Below are 13,400 nucleotides of genomic sequence, written 5' to 3' on the forward strand. Positions count from 1 at the left end.
ATTATACAAACAGTTACTACTCTGGGGGAAAGCATAGTTTCTCAAAGCAGGAGCAGTTAAGTTGCCTAGATTCTATAGGCTGGCAACAGATTTAGGACTTTTTTTAAAAAAAACTGTCCTTGGATTTTCATTTACGGAACCCATTCTGTTAGAGACTGCGGACTAATTTTATGGATTAGTTTTTAAACCCCCCAGTCTGTCACACTCAGTGAACAATTTTAAGTTGGAGAGAAGCCATCTGAATGGATTAGAATGTGCCACCGAGGAGTTTGAATGCCACTGTTTCAACTTAATATTGCCCAGCTGTCTCAGAGGCTGGCTTGTTAGGGGGGTGGGTAGTTGTTTTACATTGACCATGTTAAATGACTGATATCCAAAGGGATAGACAATGCCACCTCCACCCCACTTTGTAAGATAACATCATCCATGACAAAATATTTAATGTCTTTGGTATCTGGTTATGTTTATTTTTATTATAAAGAGTTTCTAACACTTGAGATAAAAAGCAACTTGATACTTAGAATGCAGTTTTCCTGCAGCTGGGCCACTCTTTCCCCAGTTACAATGTTTGGATTATATTTGAAAAGCAAACACATAGTTGGTATACATATAGATGGGGTGGTGGGAGGGAAAGAAGGGAGATGCTGAGAAATGGGGGACATGCTTCTATTATTATTTTTACTCCACATCCTCAGCAAATTTTAAGTTTGTCACTGCTCTTTAAGACCGGACAGACAATTGATTCACTCTTGTGTTGTTGTTTTTACATGAACTAGTGGCTTTGTGGACAGGATATGCCATAGTATTGTTAGCAAATAGACTCCTTTTGTCCCCTCTGTCACTTGTGGGACCTACAGAATTTCTGGCAGATTATTTTTGATCTGTTCCTTAGTGTTTTTACCCCAAGGAGACAAATCAGGTGGTAATTCCTCCTCCTTTCAAAGTGGGGTGGGGTGGAATGGGGAAACCATTCTTCTTCTTCTATGTGTTACTTTCTGCTTTTGAAAATGAAGCCATTTGTTCCTGGACATCACTGTAAAGTGCCTTAAGAATATATATATATATATATATCAGCATGAATGCCATTGCTAAACCAGGAGCTCATTTGGGAAGATGGCCTAGACTGAGTTGGACTTCGAGGCAGTGCACCTTTTAATCATTAACTGCTTTATTTCCCGCTGTGATCACCCAGCCCATCTGCTAATCATAACTTTGCCATTCCAGCTGCAGCCAACATGATGTTGTTTGACTTTGAATATTTGTTCGCCTTTTAACTGCTTGAGAACTTTGTGTTTCATTTTTGTTTGTTTGTTACCTGCTGATCTCTGTCCCTGGATGGGAAAAGCGAGCTGCACTGTCCACACGGAACACTGTTCCTTGACTAATAATCTTTTTCCAGCATATGAGCAGAAGTTCTGGTTTCAGCACGGTTTAATTTTGAACCGGAAGTTCACATAATTTCCCCCATACATAAGCAGACACACAGAGGAAAAAGGTTAGTCGATTATTCTGGGGAGAGCATGAAATTTCAGGCGTTAACACACAGCTCATCCAATTTAATCCTAGCATCCCCTCTGACCTTTCCTTTACACCTTTGAATCCCCCACCAGTTAAAATGAGACATTGTAGGCCATGCAATTGAGGATGAAAGGGGCAGGCCTCAAACTTCTGTTTCATTACCTGTCAAGCATTTTTGATGCTTTAATTTTGCCAAAGCTCCCAATGTGAGAACAGGAGCTTGGTGGTCCTGAACTGTGTGTTAGATTGGATTGCAAAGTGGAAAACTATCTGTGTTAGAATGGAGGATAAGATGTGCCATAGGTGAATTGCTGTCATATAAATCTTGATAAAACACCTATTTCAATTGTGCAAGGGGGTGTTGCTTTTCCTTCAATATTTTAAAATGTGCCAGCCTGTAAGTATCATGTATTTCCCCCCCATGTGGATTATGTACCTGTATTATTATTATTATTATTATTATTATTATTATTATTATTATTGTCTAACCCTTGCTCTGGAAAGTTAAGTATGCATTGTCCTCTGTTTGATTGCAAAGGGGAAATGGCCCCTGCTTTCTATTAAGTGGAAAGTCTGGCCCTCTCTGGATTCTGAAGGTGGCATGTCAACTGTGGAGAAACACCTCCATGGGCTTGTCTTCTGTAATAATAAAAAAGCCCAAGTTCTAGGGTAGTTTATGAGCTCAATTACATGTTGTGGAGTCTTGTAGAGAGCTATTCTTTTGTTCATTTAAACATTGCCTGTGCTGAACTAAAGAGGAACCTCCCAAACCTTCTTTTGAGGTAAATGGCCTTGTTTGTGCTGCGCTGCAGAAACTCTGAACACTTAGCACTTTTCGAGCTGCTCCCAGAACAGCCGCCTCATAAAAGCATATCAGTTTGTTGCTGAAATGGAAAGGGGGACAGGACCCTTTATGTCCAACTCCTCCAGCACAGATGGCAGAGTGCTAGCTCACAAGCTGGATCTTGCCCACAAGACTTTCCTCCACAGCCCCCTGCCCACTCTTCTGACCTTTAGGGAAGGGGCTGCATGTCCAGCACTGATCCTATGGCTAGCGTGGCATAACATTCTTCATGCTGCTCATCATGGAATCCAAGCAAGCTGTCTGGAGAGGGACAGAGCAATCTGTCCATCCTCAAGCAGCTCACTTCGTTTCCGTGCTAGCCGTGCGCATAACCATATTTTCTGCAGTGTGACGGAAGTTGGGAGAGTAGAAAAGAAGTTGAACGCCTTTGCCTGAAACAACTTCAAGCATCTTTCTTCCAGTGAATTAACTTTCCTTCCAGGGTCTGTCCCTGTTGAAGGCAAGCCCCAGCCCCCCAGAGAGAGAATAGGGGGTGGGTTCACTCATGGGTGCTGGTTTACCCATGGAGGAAAGCAACCTTAGTCCCTCAACCCCCCAAAAAAGAAATGTTCTCTACTCCCGCCCACCCTAGGATTCTAATGTTGCTGAACAAGTGAAGGCTTAGCTGATTTATGTGATAATTTTTGTTGTCATGGCTGAACTGTGGGCAAAACTAGGCAAAAGCAATATGTCTAACGTATGTTTTGACATATACAAATAGTCTTTGAATAAGAACTCTTTACACCCTTTGGGGATGCTTCAGAAGGTCCAGAAACCCAAGACTTAGGAAGGTAGGGAAGACCTTTTCCAGCGAGGTACATGGAGAATACATAGCATCCTCTACACCCAAAGAGACACCTGAGACCGGGACTGGGCTCCCTCAGTAAAGCTTCAGAGGGCAAGGCTGCCAGAGGACGTCCCATCTAGGAATGTTCCTCTCTTTGGTGCATTCACAGCCCTAAGGTAGGAGTACGTTTGGCAACCCACTTAGTTCCACAAGCACTGGAGTCTGTCATGCTTGTATTCTACGTGCTATTAAAATGAACCCAGAACGGCACAGTCTGCTAGAACTGGGGTGCCCTTTCATTTCTCTAGTTACATCCCAAGCAACAGGAAACTTGTGGAAACATTCGCAGTTCTTCTCAGTATCTGGTCCACAGAGCACTCTCTAGAGATTGTGATCTTTGCAGAAAGCTTTTCTTCAGTTTGCAAAGATGGAATCTGTTCTGTCGTCTTTATATATGTATCTCTTTATCTAAACTATGCATGACTTGCTAGAGGCAAGGCTACCTCCTCAATGATGACCTGTTTTGCAGCGTGAATGCAATGGTGTTGTATGCATTCATTCTTGGGAGACTTCCTATCATTGGTATTCCCCGGGATCAGGTGGATGCAGAATGTTGCATAGCATCCACAGGTATTTTGTGCATGACAAAAGGGAAAGGAGACCCCGGCAGCCAGGTAATGCACTGACTCCTCTGGCATTCCCACATAGAAGGGAATGTCTTTTGCAAAGGCAATGTTTGAATGTATGAAAGCTTCTTCAAGACTTGCCTCTGCTTGCCCTGGAGCCCTTTGATGTCCCTGTTCTCACTTCCCCACGGAGCAGGTGGCTCTGGTGTTTCTCCCCACTTTGCATGTCTCCCTAACTCTTGACCACCAGAAAGCATCCCTGCTGGCAAATCTCCAGAACCAAAGCAAACAAGGGTTCCCCACCCCACCCCCCCCCTCAGGCTCACAGCTTTTAAGCTCAAGGCATGTCTCTTTAAAACAGTGCAACTCACTTCAAATGCTTTTTGCCTTTCATTTTATTATTGCTTGTCACGCAATGTTCTTTGAAAGCTTGCTCATATATTATCTGTTCCATTTTTTCCATTTCCCTTTTTTTGCATGCTGTTCCTCCTGTTTCTTCCCTTCCTCCAAACCTCTGTTCCCGTGTGTAGACACAACGGCGACGACAGAACCGGCAGTTCACGGTTGGTATTGCATTCCTGTTTATCTTTTCTCTCAGCAGCGCTGTGCTGAGTGGCAAGGCAAGCCTGGGAGGAAAGGCAAGGGGCGGAGGGGGCGGGCAGAGAAATGAGGGAGCCAGAGATAAAGTTTTGTTTTTTTTTAGGGGGTTGGAGGACTAATGCTTCAAGTGGACTGATCTCATAAATATGCCATGATTTTTAAGACTCGAAGGGATGTCTAGCCTTGTCATTTCTGCTGCGAATTTAGCATTCAATTGTAGCAGGCCTGGGCATCCAGATATTCCCCAAACCCAGCAAAAACAGCAGGCATATCAGAGCAGAACAAGAGGAATGGCTGCATTTCAGCAACCAGTATTTCCGACAGTCGGAACGAAACATTCCAGAGGAATCTGGCTTTGGAAATTGTGGCCCAAATGTTGTTTTAATTGTAATGCCTGCCATTCCCAGGGAATCTCTCAGGTATGCAAGAGAGGCATAAGACATTTAGTATGCTGAGGCAGTTCCATGGAGTAATCTGTCGTGTCATAGGTCACCAGGAAGCCTTTCATTAGCAAGCTTCCAAACACATGCTCCACTGCAACGGGCTCTCCCTGGCCATGGTCAGAACAGACGAGCAGGCTCATCCCACTCACCTGTTTTGCGTCTCTTCCCTCAAACAGCTTGACAGCTTCCACGTCCCCCAGATTTTAAAGTAGGACCCAGTATCACAGACTAGCAACTGGGTTGATAAAATAACTTTAATATACAAATTCCAGTTACCTGACTAAATTTTAACCCATAACCTTATTGCTAAAAGTGCACCCTGTCTTTTTCTTAAGAAGCACAAGACTTGGTGAAACTTATTGGAATGATTGCCCTGAGTGAAAGAGTCGACATGGTGTCCTCTAGATGTTGTTGGACTACAGTTCCCATCAACCCTGGCCATTTGCTTGGCTGGCGGGAGTGGGAGTTCAGTAACTTACAGAAGGCCGTACATTGGCTTTGCTTGTGAGCAGCTCTGAGTTTGAGACTGGGGTCTTCCCCGGTCTTTGCCACCCGATATCCTTTTAAAGTTCACTCACTCCCAATCTATTTTATCAGCCTTGAGGGAGACTTCTGTAACAAACATCACATTATGGTTATTGTGCAATTCGTAATTGGCTATCCAATTCATACATAATCCAAAGGTTCACAAGGGGTCTACTAGGTCAAATTCTTCATGACACTATAACATTGGAATGCCCTCCCCAAGGAGGCTCGCCTAGCACCTTCATTACGTTTCTTTAGGTGCCAGGCGAAAGCATTCCTCTTCTCCCAGGCCTTTGGCTAATTAAACAATCTATGGCCTTTTAAATGGGGAGGGTAATTGTTCTTGCTCGTTATTGCGGTATTTATCATTGTGTTTTTATATTGTGAACTGCCCTGTGACCTTTGGATGAAGGGTGGTATAGAAATCTAATAAATAACAATATTAGTTATTGTGGGACACGGGTGGCGCTGTGGGTTAAACCACAGAGCCTAGGACTTGCCGATCAGTAGGTTGGAGGTTCAAATCCCCGCGACAGGGTGAGCTCCCGCTACTCAGTCCCTGCTCCTGCCAACCTAGCAGTTCAAAAGCACGTCAAAGTGCAAGTAGATAAATAGGTACCGCTCCGGCGCGAAGGTAAACGTCGTTTCTGTGCGCTGCCAGAAGCGGCTTAGTCATGCTGGCCACATGACCCGGAAGCTGCACGTCAGCTCCTTCGGCCAATAAAGCGAGATGAGCGCCGCAACCCCAGAGTCGGCCATGACTGGACCTAATGGTCAGGGGTCCCTTTATCCCTTTACCTTTACCTTAGTTTAATGTAAAACAGATTTCCTTGTTGCGTAGGGTGCCAGGTCTTCCTTTGCAGTTGCCATTTGGGAATTACGTGAGCATGCCCAGTGTCTTCACTCTGCATGCTCCTAATAGAGATGGACATAATATGTTGAGGGCCTGTCATTGCAGAGACATGGAACTGGTATCTGCCTGCCTGAACATTTTTCAGGATAGCAGCCACTGTTATCAGACATGGCTGCCACCATGTTAGAAGTCCCCAGTCATGTGCAGTTGGGGCACAGTGCATGCACCAAAGGCGTTAGCAGCATGGACGTGAAACATTCCTGCACATAGTCCTGCTGTCCTGTTTCTCTGTATTCTACATGTGTGGGAAGGAAGTCTTCGAAATTCCAAAGTCAGCCTTCTCAAATCATCAGTTTTCAGCAAATGCTGAAGGAAGAGATGACAAAGCATATTAGACAAATACACATCTTGGATGTCTATTTGGCCTAAGAGAGTCTGCATGTTGTATTTTCATACTCAGCAGTTGAGTTGCAGACTGAAGAGCCCACTATAAATTGATAAAATCCCACTGGAATTAGCTTGATTCTGTTTGCCTCTACATTTCTAATTATCATACTATTAGGAATTTTGGCTCAACGAGTAGACATTTTAACTGAAACCTTTTGACTGTCACTGAAGTGTTAAAGCTCTGTATGTCTGCTGCTTCAGGCCCATAGTAGCAGCTAAAGCTACCTTCTGCTAATAAACAATTATTAGTGATGGGTTTATAATTGAGCATTAGTCCTGACTCACTTGCTACTGAAATAAATGATGAAGTCTGGAGAATTGGCTAATCCGCCCCCATCCCATTGTCCACTCTTATGTCAGCAACATTTCAGTCACAGAAGCCACAAGCTAGATTGGATTTGAGGGTGGAGAGTAACAGCCTAAATGAACCAAGGGTCTCAGTTGTACTCAAGACTCATTAAGATTGACAGTACCAGCATAGATGAACCATTATGAAGCACCTTGTATCCACTTGCCACGATTGCTAGCACTATGCAAACAAAAAGATATTTAAGACTTACTGAGGTCCTATTGGTTGTGTGGTTCCATTGAGACCACCATTAATGACAGAAGCATCTGAAAACTTGTAAAGAAAACATTATGGTAATGGGGAAAGAATTCCAGAACAAGAGTTTTACAAAAGTAAAAGCTGGGACAAAACAAAACAAAACAATGAATTAGATATTCAGTTGTTGCTGCCCAAAGAGGAAACTGTAGCTTTTGTTCTAAGGAAACAGAGGCATGAATGTTGTATGGGTATCCCTAATCTTTAAAATAAATAAAACTAATATTTTGAGGTCATTGCACTTGAAGTCACAGGTTGCATAAGTTAATTTCACTAAATAATTTCAGTGTAATTACTAATATGTACACTTGAACACTGTTCGGCCCATTAGATAGCTGATACTCATTAGAAAGATAGTTGGAAAATATTTTGGAAAGTGGACTATTAATGATGCAAGAACACACACATACATGCACACATTTTAGAGGTATACAAGACCCACAAATCAAGTCAACTTTAGCCTTAATATAGCCCAAAGTAAACTGGGGAACAGATCAGATATTTAGCCAGAAATGCCTTGTGCATTGAAAATGGTCAGCATATTGACTGCAAGCGCCCCATAACTTCCAAGCTGGAGATGAGAAAGTTGTTGAACAAATAAATTCCTAGGCATGTCAGGCAAATTGACCTGTGATATGCTTTCTGCCTTAAAGTAATAATAAAAGATCCTGGTTCGTTTGGCGTCCCTTCTTTGTCAAGGTTGCCCTTCCCCCATTGAAGCTTCTTTGTGGTTTCCTTCCAAGCTTGCATTGCCAGCGTGTGTATGAAGTTGACCAGATATTTCTTGTGTCTTGGCCATTTTGTTCTGAACAATGTCCAAATGAAAGTGAGCATGTCTGTGGATGGTGAGAAATGCATGATGGGCATGATGGGTAACCTGTCAAACCAGATGGATTTGCCTCCAAAAATAAAAATTTCAAATTAAAACACTAGTGGAAGGCCCAATACCCAAAGTCTCATTTGAGGACACAGGCTGCTTTTCGATATCAGGGAGGTGCTTGATCACTCCATGAATTTTTTTGGAGTGTATCCGAAAGGACTGGAGGGGGGGGGAGGAGTTTGTCTGCATGCAAAACTATAGCGACCTCCCGCCATCTCTCTTCTCACAAGGCAGGACTTAACAGCAGCTATGCATGGGCAAGTTTAAAGCACGAGCATTTAACTCTTCCAACTGCATATAAAGCTGAGATCTTTAACTTGCGGGTTTCCAGGTTTGCTTCCCCCCTCCCCCCACTCTTCTGCATTCATTATCAGAATTCTAATAACAGCATGCTGTTCGTGGCTGATGCTGGGGCTCTGGCTTTGGCTGCACTTCAGTGCCTTTTTTCAAGAATCCTATTTCCCTTTTAACTTTCACCTTGCAGTGCAGATGCCTTTTGGAAAGTTTCTGTTCTCTAAATCAGTAGAACAAAGCAGGACAGCTGCACGTGCTGGAGAGGTGGACCAAATGATTCCTACAAGCCAACCCCTTGCTATTTTTGGAGATTTGATTTTTTTAATCCTATCTATCCTAAAAAAAAGTCATTCCAAGAATTTGTCCTACAAAGCTTGACTTGAGAGTACACCTACCCTATTTTGGCTAACGATGCTAACAATGCCCTTTATTCCCCAGTGAACCACTTACCAGAGAAAGGAAGAGCAGAAGAGTGTCGTTTTTAAATCAGATATGCATTTCAATAATGCAGTTCAGACAGAGTTAGGATGTTAAATGCTGCTCTCAAATATTTCCGAGTGTGATGCTAATTCCCCAGGACAAGTGCTTCTGAACAACTTCACAATAAGTTCTCTAGTGGGTTTAACACCCCCCACACACACACACACAGTCATGGCCACATTACACTGCCTTTTTTATTAAAAAAAATGAAGTGAATGTGTATTTACTAGCACAGGGATAACCAACATAATGCCCTGCAGAAGTTGGACCCCAGCTCCCTTCAGCCCCAGCCAACATAGCCAGTGGTCAAGGATGATTCAAGCTGTATTCCAACAGTACCTGGAGTGCGCCAGTGGCTATGTTGACCCCAATGCTAACATCTCCAGTAGAACGCTTTGAACCCTCCGTTTTCTCCTCCTTCCTGGTTCATCTGAAACAGAAACCATATGCCAGTTGTTAAATGTATGCATTGCATTGAAGTTCAGACATTGTGCAGCATTGCAATGCACACACATGTGCTGTTACAAAAATTGAGAGAGAGAGAATTATAGTGGCCTTCAGGTTATAGATGCAGTTGACCAGCTTTAGGGACATCTCAAATGGAGCATCTTTTCAACAGCAATTCAGTCTGGAGATTGGGTTTCAGCAGTCATATCATTTAAACTGGGAGCAACATATCCCAAGGGAGATATGGGCAATCCATGTCTTTTTCAAAGTTGATAAAGCAGACCTACGAGCCCAGGAAGTGAGTGGGATGCAGGATCCACGTGGTGAGTTAGACTGTACACCCACACAAACACAACCTAAAGTAGTGCTCTGTGGCTCCTCTGAAGTAAGCATGCTGCCCAACCATTCAAATGGAACAGAAAGCTATGTAGAACAGCCTGCCCACATCTGAAGACATGCTAAAATATATATAACGGTTATTGAAATAGAAGAGAGAGAAAAACCACAGCAGTATCAAAGGGGAACAGCATCGGCAGTCACTAAAGAGCCTGAAAACTATTATTTTTTGGAAGCAGCAATTATTCCTTTGTCTTAGCCCAGAAGTCTGTGCTGTCTCTGCCCTCTTCTCACGTGGTCCAGGATTGGCTCAATAAGAAAATATTCACCAAGCAAAAATCTTGGCTAGCTACGTTTGAAATCACAAGTGTGACAGCAATAGAATAAGAAATAAATAACTGGCAATTTAAGATGGCAGGATGATGGGTGTAATTTTTCTGCAGCATTTTTTTATATATATAAAAAATTAAACATCTGTCTACTACTTTTCAGCCTGCAGTATGACTCACAACAACAAATGACAAATGATAAAAATGACAAATGATAAAACAAAAAAAACTACTAAAACAGTCATCAGATTAAAGAGAGGCAGCAGCAGCAGCAAAACATTAAGCAGCAATATCAGGTGAACAAATTCTGGGACTGAACCAGCTTTTGGCATGCTGGTGGATGACCTATATCAAGAGTGGGACAGGCAGAGTGTGACTGCTTCTGCTTCTTGATCTCAGCGACTTTTGATACCATTGACTATGGTATTCTCAGGGACCGACTGGCTCTGTGGGATGGGTCTTATGGGCACTGTTATGGGCACTGTGGTTCAGTTCCTACCTCCAGGGTCATGTGCAAAGAGTAGAACTGGGAGACTGTTTTGGCTCCATGGTCTTTGTGCTGTGATGTACAGCTGGGTACAATTTTGTCCCCAGTGCTGTATTTAACTTCTGTATGAAGACACTGGATGCAGATGTTCAGGGATGGAGGGCAAGTTGTCGTGAGTACGCTCAGTGCTTTTTTTCTGACTGACTGTGCTCACACAGTATGGGACGCGGGTGGCGCTGTGGGTTAAACCACAGAGCCTAGGACTTGCCGATCAGAAGGTCGGTGGTTCGAATCCCCGCAACGGGGTGAGCTCCTGTTGCTCGGTCCCTGCTCCTGCCAACCTAGCAGTTCTAAAGCACGTCAAAAGTGCAAGTAGATAAATAGGTACCACTCCGGCGGGAAGGTAAACGGCGTTTCCGTGTGCTGCTCTGGTTCGCCAGAAGCGGCTTAGTCATGCTGGCCACATGACCCGAAAGCTGTACGCCGGCTCCCTCGGCCAATAAAGCGAGATGAGCTCCGCAACCCCAGAGTCGGTCACAACTGGACCTAATGGTCAGGGGTCCCTTTACCTTTACCTTTTTACTCACACAGTACTGGCACCTTCCCTCCCCCCCCCCCCCAAAAAAAAATATATATTGGCTTCTAAAGTGTGCATGTGAGCAGGGCACAGGGTCTTATTTTGCAAGTCTTAAAGATTGTGTAGATTCATCTGGGAGAGCAATTACTCATCCTCTGAGAGACATGAAAATTCAGGACAAAAACCTTGCAAATTTTACTAGAAATACCATTGCATACAAAAATTAGCGGTAAAAAATCATATTTCAAGCACAATAATAAAAGAGAGAGGTGTGAAATTAAACAACCTAGTGCCTCCAAGCAATACCTTCCATTGCCACAGACCAAGACAAACCGGCTTCTGAATGACATAGTATGGTTCAATATACATTGCAAAACAGAGGGGAAATGCATTTGTTTATTGCTATTTCTCCAGTTTGTAGACAGCCCTTCATCATGTCAATGTGATCTCAAGGCAGTTTCCAACAAAGCACAAAATATCATACATAAAAGAAAACAGTTATTAAAAACAACCCAATTAATAAAAAGAAGCAGGGGAGCAACAGCCTGGTGACAATGTAATCAAAGAGAGGTTACTGATTTACTCCCAATTCCTTGGAGAATATGATTGATTTAAGGCAAATGCTCTTTAAAAATAAAGTTGTAAAATAATTTTATATTTGCATCTTACTAACTTACATTGCTCCTTTTTTTGGTTAGGCACTGAGTAGGGGTGGCGCTGTGGGTTAAACCATAGAGCCTAGGACTTGCTGATCAGAAGGTCAGCTGTTTGAATCCCTGCGACGGGGTGAGCTCCCGTTGCTCGGTCCCTGCTCCTGCCAACCTAGCAGTTGGAAAGCACATCAAAGTGCAAGTAGATAAACAGGTACCGCTCCGGTGGGAAGGTAAACGGCGTTTCTGTGCTCTGCTTGTACGCCGGTTCCCTTGGCCAATAAAGTGAGATGAGCGCCGCAACCCCAGAGTCGGTCACGACTGGACCTAATGGTCAGGGGTCCCTTTACCTTTACCTTTAGGGGATCTTTTCAGCCATAATGTAGATTGAACTCACTATATAATTAGGGGAAATATTGTGCAGGACTCCTCTAACCAGCATCTGACAGGGTGGAGGGTATCGTGAGTGAAACTTGCTATGATTAAAGTGTCCAAGCAGTAATTATACATATATTGGAATATAAATTAAAACAATTTTACTTGTGAGCTTAGACTATATAACCATGCATCTTATTTGAGCCCCTCGGTTATCAAATGTGGCAGTAAAATATCTGTCTACCTTCAGAGAAAATGTATCCACTGACCTACCCTGTTATCCTTCTGGAACCATCTTGAGTAACTCAAGAAATGTGTTGTGAAAGACATGACTAATCAAGGCTTCTCTGTACAAGGGAACAGAATTTGTCTTAGGTGAATGCCCTCCTCTCCTTAATATTCATAATGTAAATAAAGTAGGGGTGTTGCTACTCACATCATTTATAGCAAACTTTAATGGACATAAACAACTGTGGATCAGTGTCTGATTATTTTTTACAATTCCATTTAGTCAACACTTAGATAATAACAAGGAATTCCAAAATGCCCCTCTGTCAATTTCATTTTATTCAGATTTGTATCCTGCCTTTTGACACTATTCTTCCAAATGGCACACTGTTATCCAGACATGATTCAGCACCTTAGACTCCCCTCTGGATTAAGTTTGTAGTGCATAACTGTTCTCCAGACCTATCCATGAGACGACCTTTAGAGTAGTATTTCTAAGCTTATTTTATTTATTTTAAAAATTGTGTTTGCTGCTCTGGAAATCAATTTAGGAAGCAGTGTGCAGTTGTGTTGTGCAAATACAAGTCTTGGAAAGGAAAGCAGAGTGTCCATTAGACACAAGTACACATTTAGACAGTTGCTGTTCTTATGCAACTGATTCCAGCTTCTTTAATTCCAAGTGACTGAACAATTGCATGCAGTCGGAAAGTTAACTCTCATTTCACACACACACACACACACACACAGAGAGAGAGAGAGAGAGAGAGAGAGAGAGAGAGAGAGAGAGAGAGAATTTGCAGGAAAATGGGAATGCTTCCTAATCAAAAATGAAGAATAAAATATTTTAAAAGCCAAATGGGAAGTATAATGAGAAGAAACCAAGACATAATTGTTCTCATGTTTCTTGACTACTAAGAATGCCATTCGGTGACATTTTTAAGTCTACTGGGATTCTGATATAAATGGACTAGTTGAACTGATCAGTTTCCTTTGTGGAGTGGGCGGGGGAAATAAAAGACCATTTGCTTCATAAAAAATTCAGCATTGGCCTTTTTACTTTTCAGAAAACA

The 13,400-nt window shown here is 42.8% G+C and overlaps 1 protein-coding gene across 6 annotated transcripts in view; it reads left to right on the forward strand.

Annotated features, from left to right (window-relative positions):
• Nucleotides 1-13,400, forward strand: part of CADM1 (cell adhesion molecule 1) — a 287,449-nt gene that overhangs the window by 253,636 nt on the left and 20,413 nt on the right. For 4 of the 6 annotated variants that reach the window (XM_077919463.1, XM_077919466.1, XM_077919461.1 and 1 more), the window contains one exon: nt 4,306-4,338. The exons of the other annotated variants lie outside the window; for them this stretch is intronic. In XM_077919463.1, coding sequence (XP_077775589.1) covers nt 4,306-4,338 — 33 coding nt within the window. The remainder of the gene's footprint in view (nt 1-4,305; nt 4,339-13,400) is intronic. 6 annotated transcript variants of the gene reach the window in all.

Source organism: Podarcis muralis, chromosome 15, assembly GCF_964188315.1.
Source record: "Podarcis muralis chromosome 15, rPodMur119.hap1.1, whole genome shotgun sequence".
In the NCBI taxonomy this organism is placed as follows: Eukaryota; Metazoa; Chordata; class Lepidosauria; order Squamata; family Lacertidae; genus Podarcis; species Podarcis muralis.